The 13,832-nt window shown below is 42.2% G+C and overlaps 1 protein-coding gene across 8 annotated transcripts in view; it reads right to left on the bottom strand.

Moving 5' to 3' along the window:
* CCDC158 (coiled-coil domain containing 158) overlaps nt 1–13,832 on the bottom strand; it is a 109,905-nt gene that overhangs the window by 50,529 nt on the left and 45,544 nt on the right. For all 8 annotated transcript variants that reach the window (XM_017876558.1, XM_017876552.1, XM_017876557.1 and 5 more), the window contains 3 exons: nt 8,873–9,062; nt 4,127–4,279; nt 2,108–2,220 (listed from right to left, as the gene is read on the bottom strand). In XM_017876558.1, the coding sequence (XP_017732047.1) occupies nt 2,108–2,220; nt 4,127–4,279; nt 8,873–9,062 (456 nt within the window). The remainder of the gene's footprint in view (nt 1–2,107; nt 2,221–4,126; nt 4,280–8,872; nt 9,063–13,832) is intronic.

The raw sequence follows: 13,832 nt of genomic DNA, 5'->3' as shown, positions 1-13,832 counted from the left end.
CTTCACTGATGAAACTTAGTTTGGCTGGATATGAAATTCTGGGTTTAAAATTCTTTTCTTTAAGAATGTTGAATATTGGCCCCCACTCTCTTCTGGCTTGGAGAGTTTCTGCTGAGAGATCTGCTGTAGTCTGATGGGCTTCCCTTTGTGGGTAACCCGACCTTTCTCTCTGGCTGCCCTTAACATTTTTTCCTTCATTTCAACTTTGGTGAATCTGACAGTTATGTGTCTTGGAGTTGCTCTTCTCGAGGAGTAGCTTTGTGGTATTCTCTGTATTTCCTGAATTTGAATGTTGGCCTGCCTTACTAAGTTGGGGAAGTTCTCCTGGATGATATCCTGCAGAGTGTTTTCCAACTTGGTTCCATTTTCCCCGTCACTTTCAGGCACACCGATCAGATGTAGATTTGGTGTTTTCACATAATCCCATATTTCTTGGAGGCTTTGTTCATTTTTTTTCTCTTTTTTCTCTATGCTTCTCTTCTCACTTCATTTCATTCATTTGATCTTCAGTCTCTGATACTCTTTCTTCCAGTTGATCAAGTCAGTTACTGAAGCTTGTGCATTTGTCACATAGTTCTCGTGTTATGGTTTTCATCTCTATCAGTTCTTTTAAGGACTTCTCTACATTGGTTATTCTACTTAGCCATTCGTCAAATCTTTTTTCAAGGTTTTTAATTTCTTTGCGCTGGTTACATAGGTCCTCCTTTAGCTCTGAGAAGTTTGATCGACTGAAGCTTTCTTCTCTCAACTCGTCAAAGTCATTCTCGGTCCAGCTTTGTTCCATTGCTGGCAATGAGCTGCATTCCTTTGGAGGGGGAGATGCGCTCTGATTTTTTGAATTTCCAGCTTTTCTGCACTGCTTTTTCCCCATCTTTGTGGTTTTATCTGCCTTTGGTCTTTGATGATGCTGACGTACTGATGGGGTTTTGGTGTGTTTGTCCTTTCTGTTTGTTACTTTTCCTTCTAACAGGACCCTCAGCTGCAGGTCTGTTGGAGTTTGCTTGAGGTTTACTCCAGACCCTGTTTGCCTGGGTATCAGCAGCGGAGGCTGCAGAAGATAGAACATTGCTGAACAGGAAGTGTTGCTGTCTGATTCTTGCTCTGGAAGCTTCGTCTCAGGGATGTACCCAGCCATGTGAGGTGTGAGGTGTCGGTCTGCACCTAGTGGAGGATGTCTCCCAGATAGGCTACTCAGGGGTCAGGGACCCACTTGAGCAGGCAGTCTGTCCGTTCTCATATCTCAACCTCTGTGCTGGGAGATCCACTGCTCTCTTCAAAGCTGTCAGACAGGGATGTTTACCTCTGCCGAGCTTTCTGCTACTTTTTGTTTAGCTATGCTCTGTCCCCAGAGGTGGAGTCTACAGAGGCAGGCAGGCCTCCTTGAACTGTGGTGGGCTCCACCCAATTCGAGCTTCCCAGCGGCTTTGTTTACCTACTTAAGCCTCAGCAATGGTGGGCAGCCCTCCCCCAGCCTCGCTGCTGCCTTGCAGTTAGATTTCAGACTGCTGTGCTAGCAATGAGAGAGGCTCTGTGGGCGTGGGACCCTCCGGGCCAGATGTGGGATATAATCTCCTGGTGTGCCATTTGCTAAGACCCTTGGTAAAGCGCAGTATTAGGGTGTGAGTTACCCGATTTTCCAGGTGTTGTGTGTCTCACTTTCCTTTTGCTAGGAAAAGGAATTCCTTTCCCCCTTGCACTTCCCAGATGAGGCGATGCCTCGCCCTGCTTCAGCTCTCGCTGGTCAGGCTGCACCCGCAGACCAGCACCAACTGTCCGACACACCCCAGTGAGATGAACCCGGTACCTCAGTTGAAAATGCAGAAATCACCCGTCTTCTGTGTCGCTCACGCTGGGAGCTGGAGGCTGGAGCTGTTCCTATTTGGGCATCTTGGGCGTGACCACCACCCCCCCCGCCACGTTTAAAATAGTAGCTGTCTTTCAACATTCTGCTCAAATGCTTTTCTAGGAACTTTTCCCTTGTTCTCTCACCTAGAAATAAGCTTTCCTTTTCCCCTTGCACTTTGCATCTCTGCTTCATCTTATTCTGTCTTGTGGTCTGTCCGTGAGTGAACATGTTGGTTTCCCCATTCCGAGGACAGCGACCCACCTTATTTGCATTGGTCATTGCCTCTTCCAAAAACTGTATCTTGCTCTGAAGGGCATCTATCTGACCTCTTTTGGCTGTGATTTGCTTTTGCATCCCCATTGCCACTTTCATAGCTGGAAAAAAAAAAAGAGGCAAACTATGCCTTAGGTTCTTAAGTTTGAGAGACTATGGTAATTTGATGGTTAAACTTTATGAGAAGGTAACAAGTAAGATCCTCCAAGGTATCTGGGCAGTTTCAAGGAAAAGATCATGGACAAATGTCTTCGGTTTTCATAATATTGGAATATAATAACTTTTAACTACTACTAGAGATTTTTAGCTGGGAAACATACATATAATCATGTTTTACAGGGTTTTTGCCACTGGGATTAATTTCATTGACCATGATACGTTGCCACCTTTCCAGTAATAACAATAACATTGACTAAACTCATACTTACACACGTAGGGAAATATATAATATATAATACGTGTGTGTGTGTGTAGATATGGGGGGTGTCACATAAAGAATAATATATATTGTTTTATTACTAAAATGATTTTTCCAGAAACTCATACTTAAAATACTGCATGAGACATCTAGTGTATCTTTTTAAAGGGTCCGTGATATCACAAACCCTCCAATTTTTATTCTCATGATTGTTGTCATGTGCTTGGAACTCACTACCCTCTCAGCAACCAAACTGCCAGCATAAGCATATGTGATTTTTTTTTTTCTTATAGTCAGCTGAGGAAAAAGGACTGAAAATGCCACAGCTTAGAGTCCAGTCTGGCTATAACTTAGAGGTTAAAAAGAAAAATGAAAATATACCATTCATTATAAACAAGCCATCAGAATGAAAGGTCTGACTTCTCATTAACAAGATATAGTTCTTCTATCTAAACTGTCAAAACAGGAGCTGTATATTGATTTATTAATAGGTTAAAAGTCTGATATCATTTGCTCACCACTTTGAAGAATTATGGGCTGATTAAGTGGATTATGGTTGGCCTTGAAAGGTAATTTTCTCAAACAAATGTTTTTTTTAATTTAAAGTTGATTTAAAAAATAAAAACAGGAATTTGAATGAGAATACAAGGGTTCTCTAAGTAACTTAGTAATTGTAATGTCCCTGGGGTGGTTGTGAAGATGCCCAACAGTGAGGCAGGGTTGCTGTCTGGGCAGTAGGGGCAGCAGACCCCAAAAGACCTCTTGAACGACTTCTCCAAACCCAACGAGTTTATCTGTGTTAACTAGTAAAGGGCCAAACCACACAAAATATGAAACACATCAAGAATTTGTGGTCGTCCTTGCACAGAGACTATGGTAATCTTCTTTATATTGTTCTAATTTTAGTATAAGTGCTGCCAAAGCGAGCACAAAAATAAATATTTTGATATTAAAAAATATTGAGAAATGGAAAAATGTACACTTTAATTAGATAAATATTAATTCCTATGGTCAGCTAATATGGTCATGTCAACAATTATATGAATAACATGAACTGGAAGATAACCTTTTTATCTCTCTGCATTAGTATGGGCAGCAAGGTAAAAGGGGAATAAGTATAGGTGGTGAGAAGAGTCCCCTCACCTACCAATTCAATTTCCAGGATTCCTTCTCATTTTTATCACAGTGAAGGAATCAAGAACTGCCAACTAGCCACAGACCTACAGTTTATATAATGTACATGTTGAAAAATAAAGGGTTGAATGGAAATTACTGGTAACTTGTATTTATATCCTTAAAAATAATTATTTGACATTAATAGATACTGAGATCTGTTAGAAATTACTGAAATAGCCACAGGAAAGGAAAGATTCAGATAGTTTAGGGATTAAATTAACTCCATGGCAATTTCCCTAAAAACAATTAACTACTGCTACATAACATCTATCATCAATACCTACTATTGTATATTTCTCATATCATTTAGCATTGTGAAGAGGTGGTAGGTATGTATTTGGGTTTGTGTTTTAATGAATTTAGACTATTAAATTAAAAACAGAAGAAAAAATTTTACATCTAACAGAGCATACCATGACCATCAGATCCTTCCATTGACTTTAATGTATTTCTTGTCTGTTCTAGTTCAGACTGTGCAGATTTTAACTGCATTTTCAGCTTATTTGTAGTCATTTCCATTTCTTCACTTTTGTTTCGGAAATTCCTTTTTAAGACTTCATACTCCTCTATACAATGTGATAATCAATAACAGATGGTTACTTTTTTCTATCCCATTGTTAATTAAGTACATTTTATCTGTAATTAATGATCACAGAATTTTAGAACTGGAAGAGAACTCATTTAATTACATCTTCCTTTGTTACAGAAATGAGATGTACATACACAATTCCAGGGATATGACTCCTTCTTTTTAACCTGCTTGGGTGGATCCTATTCCTCCTTTACCCACTTACTACTCATTGTTTTTTCCCAAACATTGTAATTAGTTTGCAGTTATTTCATCTTAAACCTTCTTCTTGGATGACCATGTCCACTAGAGTAGATTTAACCACCATCTGCTGGTAGATGAATCTCCATGACACTATAAGTAACCTGAGGCTGCCATCTGTTTTATCTGACTTATCTCCACTATCTATGAAAATACGTGGCACAAGCTCATCATTTGATATACTAGAATACACACATACACACACACACACATTTATTTATATGTATCTACTTATATTATCAGATTTATATGTAAAAGGATCAAAGCTCCAGCTCCCTTTGTCCAGACATCTCCATGTAGATATCCTCGTGCCACCTGAAACCAACTGCCTCCCAGTGACTACATCTCATCCTCCAGCCCTCAAGCCTGCCTTTCCTTCTGGTTCCCTCTCCCAGTTGCTGACATTGATTTTCCAATACCACAAACTAAAATCCTGAAACCTACACTTAATCCCTGCAACAACTAAGTCCTGTTGATTTAACCTCCAAAAATAGTCTTAATTCTTTCCTTCCATTCTCACTGCCACTGCCTTTGTTCAAGTCCTCATTCTATTTATCTGGGACTACTGCAAAAATCCTCCTTAACTGCTTGGTCTGCTTTTCTTTTCTCTAATTTGCTTACTAACACAGTCCATCTAAAATCTGACAAAAAATCTGCTACTTAATATCCTTTGTGGGCTCCACATTACCCAGCTCTACCTATCTATTCTGCCTTATTTCTAAGCCCTCATTCGTTTGTACTTTTGCTCCAGCTAATACTTCTCAGGTCACATTTTGATATTTCATGGCTTCATGCATTTGCCCATAATGTTCTCTCTGCCTGTAATGTCCCTTGCACTTCTTTTTCACCTGCTGAATTCCTTTTCCTCTTTCAAGCCCAGTACAGACGTCACTTCCTACAGGAGGTAAATACTGTATCCTCTGTGCTATCTTTGTACTCAATACACATTCATTGTGCCTCACACACTGGTTATTCACCCATTTCTATCTAGGTTTATCGCCCCACTAGACTGTGAGCTTCATTGTGGGGTTTCCAGGTTCTATCACAGTGTCTTGCACATAGTAAATGCTCAGTAACTTCTGACTTTATGAAGTACATGATACTTCATACCATACTAATATGGTTTGGCTCTGTGTTCTGACCCAAATCTCATGTCCTATTGTAATTCTCAGTGTTGGAGAAGGGGCCTTGTAGGAGGTGATTGGATCATGGGGAAGGATTTCCCCCTTGCTGTTCTTGTGATAGTGTGTGAGTTCTCATGAGATCTGGTTGTTTGAAAGTGTGTAGCACCTTCCTCTTTGCTCTCTCTCTCTTTCTATTGCTACCATGTGAAGATGTGCTTGCTTCTCCTTCACCTTCTACCATGATTATGTTTTCTGAGACCTCCCAGCCATGCTTCCTGTGCAGCCTGCAGAACTGTGAGTCAATTAAACCTCTTTTCTTCACAAATTACTCATTCTCAGGTAGTTCTTTATAGCAATGCAAAAATGAACTAATACAGAAAATTGGTACCAGAGAAGTAGGATACTGCTCTACAGATACCTGAAAATGTGAAAGTAGCTTTGGAACTGGGTAACAGATACAGGTTGTAACAGTTTGGAGAGATCAGAAGAAGACAGGAAGATGTGGGAAAGTTTGGAACTTCCTAGAAACTTGTTAAATTGTTGTGACCAAAATGCTGACAGTGATATGAACAATGAAGTCCAGGCTGAAGAAGTCTCAGATGGAGATGAGGAACTTATTGGGAACTGAAGTAAAGATCATTCTTGCTATGCTTTAGCAAAGAGATTGGCAGCATTGTGCCCCTGCTCTAGGAATCTATGGAACTTCGAACTTGAGAGAGATGATTTAGGGTATCTAGCAGAAGACATTTCTAAGCAGCAAAGTGTTCAAGATGTGACCTGGCTGCTCCTAAAAGCCTATGCTCATTTGCATTAAAAAAGAAATAACCTGAAGCTAGAACTTATATTTAAAAGGAAAGTAGAGCATAAAAGTTCAGAAAATTTGCAGCCCAACCATGCAGTTGAAAAGAAAAATCAATTTTCTGGGGAGAAATTCAAGGCTGCAGAAATTTGCATAAGAGGAGCCAAATGTTCATAGCCAAGACAATGGGGAAAATGCCTCCAGGTCATTTCAGAGACCTTCTCAGAAGCCACTCCCATCACTTGCCTGGAGGCCTAGAAGGGAAAAATCATTTCGTGGGCGGGATCCAGAGCCCTGCTGCTCTGTGCAGCCTTGGGACATGGTGCCCGGCATTTCAGCTGCTCCAATTCCAACTGTGGTTAACAGTGGCCAAGGTCCAGCTCGGGCTGTTGCTTCAGAGAGTGCAAGCCCCAAGCCTTGGCAGCTCCCATGTGGTGTTGGGGCTGTGGGTGTACAGAGGGCAAGAGTTGAGGCTTGGGAGCCTCCACCTATATTCCAGAGGATATATGTAAATGCCTGGATGTCCAGGCATAAGTCTGCTGCAGGAGCAGAGCCCTCATGGAGAACCTCTACTAGGGAAGTGCAGAGGGGAAATGTGGGGTTGGGACCCCCACACAGAGCCTGCACTGGAGCACTGCCCAGTGGAGCCATGAGAAGAGGGCCACTGTCCTCCACACCCCAGAATGGTAGATCCATAGATCCACTGACAGCTTTGCACTGTGTGCCTGGAAAAGTCACAGGCACTCAGTGCCAGCCCATGAAAGCAGCCACGGGGGCTGTACCCTGCAGAGTCACAGAGGCAGAGCTGCCCAAGGCTTTGGAAGCCCACCCCTTACAGCAGCATGCCCTGAATGTGAGACATGGAGTCAAAGGAGATTATTTTAAAGCTTAGAAATTTAATGACTGCCCTGTAGGGTTTCGGACTTGCATGGGCCCTGTAGCCCCTTTGCTTTGGCCAATTTATCTCTTTTGGAACAGGAACATCTACCCAATGCCTGTACCCTCAATATATCTTGGAAGTAACTAACTTGTTTTTTATTTTACAGGCTCATAGGTAGAAGCGATTTGCCTTGTCTCAGATGAGACTTTGGACTTGGACTTTTGAGTTAATGCTGGAATGAGTAAAGACTTTGGGGGACTATTGGGAAGGCATGATTGTGTTTTGAAATGTAAGAAGGACACGAGATTTGGGAGGGCCCAGGGGCAGAATGATATGGTTTGGCTCGGTGTCCCAACTCAAATCTCATGTCCTGCTGTAATTCCCAGTGTTGGAGGAGGAGCCTTGTGGAAGGTGACTGGCTCAAGAGGGCGGATTTCCCCCTTGCTGTTCTCGTGACAGTGAGTGAGTTCTCATGTGATCTGGTTGTTTCAAAGTATGTAGCACCTCCCCCTTTGTGTGCTCTCTCTCTGTCTCTCTCCTGCTGCCATGTGAATATGTGCTTGCTTCTCCATCATCTTCCATGATTTCAAGTTTCCTGAGGCCTCCAAGCCATGCTTCCTGTACAGCCTGCAGAACTGTGAGTCAATTAAACCTCGTTTCTTTATAAATTACCCAGTCTGGGCTGGGTGCAGTGGCTCATGCCTGTAGTCCCAGCACTTTGGGAGGCCAAGGCAGGTGGATCACGAGGTCAGGATATGGAGACCATCCTGGTTAACATGGTGAAACCCCATATCTACTAAAAATACAAACAATTAGCCAGGGGTGGTGGTGGGCACCTGTTGTCCCAGTTACTCAGGAGGCTGAGGCAGGAGAATGGCATGAACCCGGGAGGCGGACCTTGCAGTGAGCTGAGATCGCACCACTGCACTCCAGCCTGGACAACAGAGCGAGACTCTGTCTCAAAAAAAAAAAAAAAAAGAAATAAATTACCCAGTCTGAGGTAGTTCTTTACAGCAATGCAAGAAGGGACTAATACACATATCAATCACAAACTGGAGTGTTTCACTGTTTAACATAAGGCCATGGATTTTTCCTTTCAATAAATTCACATGTCTATTTTCACATGTCACTTAGTAAACCTCTAATCAAGCTATTTGACTCAAAGGACTCAAGGTTTCCACTTTCATAAACACAAAACTGTGCAAACAATGTGATTTATGTGAACACCTGTTTTCCTTTTGGAAGCCTGGACTCTGGATACCTTACACTTCTCTTGGAAATTCAGTACAGAATTTCCAGTATACTGAGGGCTGACTAAAGTTAAGGTCAGTAAGTGTAAGATGTGGAAGCTCTTCATGAGAACTATGAGATTTCATGCTATGAATAAATAACTCCATGGGGGCAACATAACAATTTATGTTTGTCATGTGAGTGAGACACCCTTCTTTTGCAATTGTGCTAGGGTCTACATTGGCTTCACTGATAAGACTCTTATTTTTTAGTAGGATTTACACTGAAGTAACATACCTGAAAGACTGTTTAATTCATTCCTACTTGTTTTCACCTCATTTAATAATTGATCTCTCTCTTGTTTGATGTCCTTCACTGCACGGAGTCGCTCAGAGCCTGCATTCACCAGCTTCACCTTTTCCAGCTCCAAGTCACTCACTCTGGCCTCAAGCTCCCGGATCTTTGCATCTTTTTTATCTTTTAAAATCTAAATATATGGATAAATACAAATGATAGATATAGAAGTAAAAAATATAGACATGTATAGTTATAATTGATATCTGCTAACACAGTCCTAAAATCTGACAACAGTCTCCTACTTAATATCCTTTTCTGCCCTCTATCTGTATTCCATCTATATTTATTATCTTTTCATTACTTCTCAGGACACTAAATTTGTATTTTATTATAAAGCATCAATAGAAAGTGGGAAAAATATTTCACTTTCTTTTAACCTTAGATGTCAATTCCTAGTATTGCTTGAAACAACCCTTCATTATTCCTATTCTATCTCCATTCATTCAAAAAATACATTTTAAGAACCTTCTTTGTGGCAAGAACTATTTTACATGCAAGGGATACAGAAGCAGGGCTATGACCAGGGTAATGCAAGTGAGGCAGCCAGGTGAGGGCCTCCAACCTGGGCATCTGACTTACCTTACCCTAGTCCTGGCCCTGGATAGCAATAAACAAAACAATGTCTTTGTCTTCATGGCCTCCTCTAGTAAGAAGAGAAGAAAAACAAATATTTAATATGTCAGGTAAGAGGAGTGGCAATAATAATAATAAAAGTTGGTGAGGGGTACAGAATGAATGCAAGGGAGGGGTTGCTACTCGAGGTAAGCTGGTGTGCAGAAAGAGTTCATACAGCAAGTTTGGGGGCTCTCCTTAGAAAGACCAGCTTACAAGGTTGGCCCTTGACTGTCATCTGGGAACTTGGATTTTGGGAGGGTTCCCACCACCCTAATAAGAGTGGCTCAGTGTGCCTAAACTGTTTGTGCAAACAATGTGGTTTATGCTGAACCCCTGTTTTCCTTCTGGGAGCCTGGAATCTGGATACCTGCCAGGTAGAGGGGCCTATGGGACCAATCTCCAATATAAAAACCCGGGCACTGAGGCTTTAATGAACTTCTCTGGTTAGCAACACTTGACAGGTGTTGTCACAGTGTCTTGCTGGGGCAGGGAGTGGAGTGGGAAGTAAGCATGTCCTGCATAACTCTACTAGGAGAGGGCTCTTGGAAGCTCAGCCTGGCCTTATCTGGATTTTGCCCCATGTGCCTTTTCCTTTTGCTGATTTTGCTTTGTATCCTTTCACTGTAATAAATTCTAGCCTTGTGTATGATTATATGCTGAGTCTGGCGAGTCCTCCTAGAGAATCATCAAATCTGGGGTCAGTCTTGGTTGTGTATGATTATATGCTGAGTCTGGCGAGTCCTCCTAGGGAATCATCAAATCTGGGGTCAGTCTAGGGGACCCTGCCACAGTTGGCAAGGAAAGGCCTCTGATGACATAACATCTAAGCAGATGCTCAAGGAGCATAAGGACAAGCCACATGGACAGTCTGGGAAGAGCTCTGGGTACAGGTAATGTGTCTGGGGAACAGCAGGGACATCAGTAAGACTGGAGTGAAGTGAGTTTGGGGTAAGTAGGAGATGAAGTCAGAGAGGGACCAAGGGAAAGATCAGGTTGCTTAGAGGCAATGTAAGAACTTGAGCATTCATTGTGAGTTAAGAAGTCATTGGACAGTTTTGAGTATGAGAGTGATGTAGTGTAATGATTTAAAAATACAACTCTGGCTCTAGTATGAAGGAAAACAGTGGTTGATGTGGGGGTAGGAGGAGAAACATGCAGACCAGTGAGAAGGCAACTGGAAGACCAAACAAGAGAGGTGGGAGCTTAGACTGGGGTGGTTTGTGGTGGTGAAAGTATCTGGTCCTTTGAATAGAGTAGGGAATGTGAATATGACAACTCTAATTCGGCATTTCCAACTGTCAGAAACCCCCAGCATGGCATGCTTCTGCAGACGCTGACCCAAACATTCCTATTCCTTCTTCAGAGGGCTTTCCCCTACAGTCCTTTCTGACTCTTCTCTGTTAGAGGCACTACCATGTTGCCAGTCTAAGTTTGAACTCACAAAGTTGCCATGTCTTTCCCTGTCCCTCACCCCTCATACCCAGCTGTTGACCAAATCCTGCCCAACCTCCAGGTCTGGATTGCCATCACTTTGCATATGGACTGCCACAGTGCCTCCTAACTTTCACATTTCTTTTTATGTGTCTACTAGAAAACTTAAAATTATATATGTCACTTACACTGTATTTCTGGTGGACAGAACTGACCTAGATCCTTCCAAATAAGTGACATTTGAAAAAAAAATTGACTTTCTTTGGTCATCAGATTGTTTCCCCAAATTATCCCCCTACTGGCCTTAGTATCCTGACAGATGCGATTTGACTGCTATAGCAGCAGTTTAATTGCGGAGACCAATGATACATCTGAAATATAGCCACATGACAAGCTTTTGGCTGTTCAAAAAGGATTGGCAGGGAGCTCCAGGCTTGTCTCACTACCCGCCTGTGATGGGTTTGGGAAGTAAGGGCCCTAATCTGGGCTATCTGATCTCTGCCTAGCTACTCCTGGCAACTGTCACACTAAATCCAGCTGGCCTCATGCAGTAAGGGAGGGGAGGGATTTCCCTGGGACAACCTAAGGCATCACAACACACATAGGATGAGTGCTGCTCCTGTTCCACCTCTTGAGGCCAGCTGATAGAATTCATCCTTTCTTAGTCTTATTATTTATTTGTTTTTAAGAAAGGTCTAGCTCTGGGGCCCACAGTTATTAAAATAAAAGTCACTCTGCTTCTCTGCTGTCAGTGTGTGCAGTACCTACTCTGAAGAGGTGACAGCAACCAGGAGAGAAACCAAATCTTCTAGGGCTACAATTCCCCCACCTTTTCTTCTTACCAGATCACAGAAGGACGTGGATGTGGCTTTAGGACTTGAGTTTTAAACGTAAGTTCTCTGTGTCCGTGTGAAACTCTACTTACCTGGGAAATTATTCCCTGAAGCTGCTCCAGCTCCATATTCAGGAACTGAAAATTAGTTTTACTCTCTCCAAGCCACTTCCGCATACTGATGCCAGATTCATCTGCTGCCAACACTGCCTTCTTCATGTTACCCCCTCCTTCCTACCCCTAAACCTTTCATTTCTCCCACACCATCTCTAGGCTAAATTACAGACTAGACTTCTCCCCTGGCTTGGAACGCCGTCATTCCTTCTCTTTGCCTAGTTTTTGCCCATTTCAGGTTCCCGGCTCTCTCTGAAGCTTTCACTGGCCCTCGAGTCATGAGCTCCACATTCCTTTGAGGCACTAACACAGATCCTGATGGATGCTCTCAGGACCAGCAGTATCCACATCGTCTGGAAACTTGTTCAGAAACACCAAATCTCAAACCCCATCCTAGTCCTACTGAATCAGAAACTCTGGGAGCAGGCCAGCAGTCTGTGCTTTAAAAAGTCTTCCAGGTGATTCCGGTTCTCACTGAGAAGCACTGCACACAGTAACATCTACTTAGGCTGCCTAGGTTCAAACCACAAGGTAGTGCTGCTCTCCAGCAAGTTAAACTCTCTGTGTCTCAGTTTCCTTAGCTATAAAATGGGATAATAATAGTGCCTCCCTCATAAAGTTTCGTAAGGATTAAATTGATTTAAATTTTAGAGTATAAGAGTGGGATTCTCCTGTTTAGAACCTTAACACACTAGCAATCCACTAGCGATCTTCCTAAGCAAGGTAGAATCATCCTTTCTCCTCTGATATGCTCTGCCCTGCATCACACCTATTCTAAGGGTTTCATTGTAGGACTGACCATTGAGAATTCTTTCTATGTCCCTTTTCATGGTGAGTTTGGCCATTTAAAAATGTATATAATCGCCAGGCGCGGTGGCTCATGCCTGTAATCCTAGCACTTTGGGAGGCCGAGGCAGGTGGATCACAAGGTCAGGAGATCGAGACCATCCTGGCTAACACGGTGAAACCCCGTCTCTACTAAAAACACACACAAAAAAATTAGTCGGGCGTGGTGGCACATGCTTGTAGTCCCAGCTACTCGGGAGACTGAGGCAGGAGAATGGCATGAACCCAGGAGGCAGAGCTTGCAGTGAGCCGAGATCACGCCACTGCACTCCAGCCTGGGCGACAGAGCGAGACTCCATCTCAAAAAAAAAAAAAAAAAAAATGTATATAATCAAGTAAAAACTTAAGCAATAGAAAATTCTATTTTTTTTAATGCAATGAACTTGTGTATTTCCATAAGATGCATAATTATCTATTGCTGGCCCTATTTTTAGAAGCAGGAAATTGAGGCATCTACAGTATATGTGATTTGTCTCCTACTACTCACGAAGTCAGACATAAAGGTGACATAAATCCTATGAAATCAATTTAAAAAAACATAAAATCATGTTAAATTTTGATAAATATTTATCGAGCACCTTCTGGGTGCAAGGCACAAAAATATGGGGCAGGAGGTACAAAGACTAATAAGATGTGTACCCTGGTTGAAGAAGTCTACAATCTTGTAGGGAAAAGGAGGCACTGCTACGTAAACACACTCATACAGACACAGACACACACACACACACAGATACGGCAATATAGAATGTGAACCAGGTTTTATCAGGTACAAATAAAGTATGAGAAAGTTCAGAAGGAGACCAAAACGGGAAAGAAACTAATATTTATTAAATTTTAAATTATTAAGTTATTTAAATTTTAAATTATTAAATAGCCAGAAACTATTAATAGGCTCATTCCTTGATATGTATTTTCTGAGTTAAGCCTCACAGTAACCCAACAGGTTGTTGGGGGTTTTTTGTTTTGTTTACTTTTTGGTTTGGTTTTGTTTATCAGATATAGAACCCAAGATTCAGCACACAGTCCAGTGTTTCACCATAACTAAGCAGTGAGAGACGGGGT

The sequence above is a fragment of the Rhinopithecus bieti genome, unplaced genomic scaffold (assembly GCF_001698545.2).
Source record: "Rhinopithecus bieti isolate Rb0 unplaced genomic scaffold, ASM169854v2 scaffold_8675, whole genome shotgun sequence".
Lineage (NCBI taxonomy): Eukaryota > Metazoa > Chordata > Mammalia > Primates > Cercopithecidae > Rhinopithecus > Rhinopithecus bieti.
The sequence above is the reverse complement of the archived record's forward strand: the minus strand, read 5'-3'. Positions and strand labels throughout refer to the sequence as shown.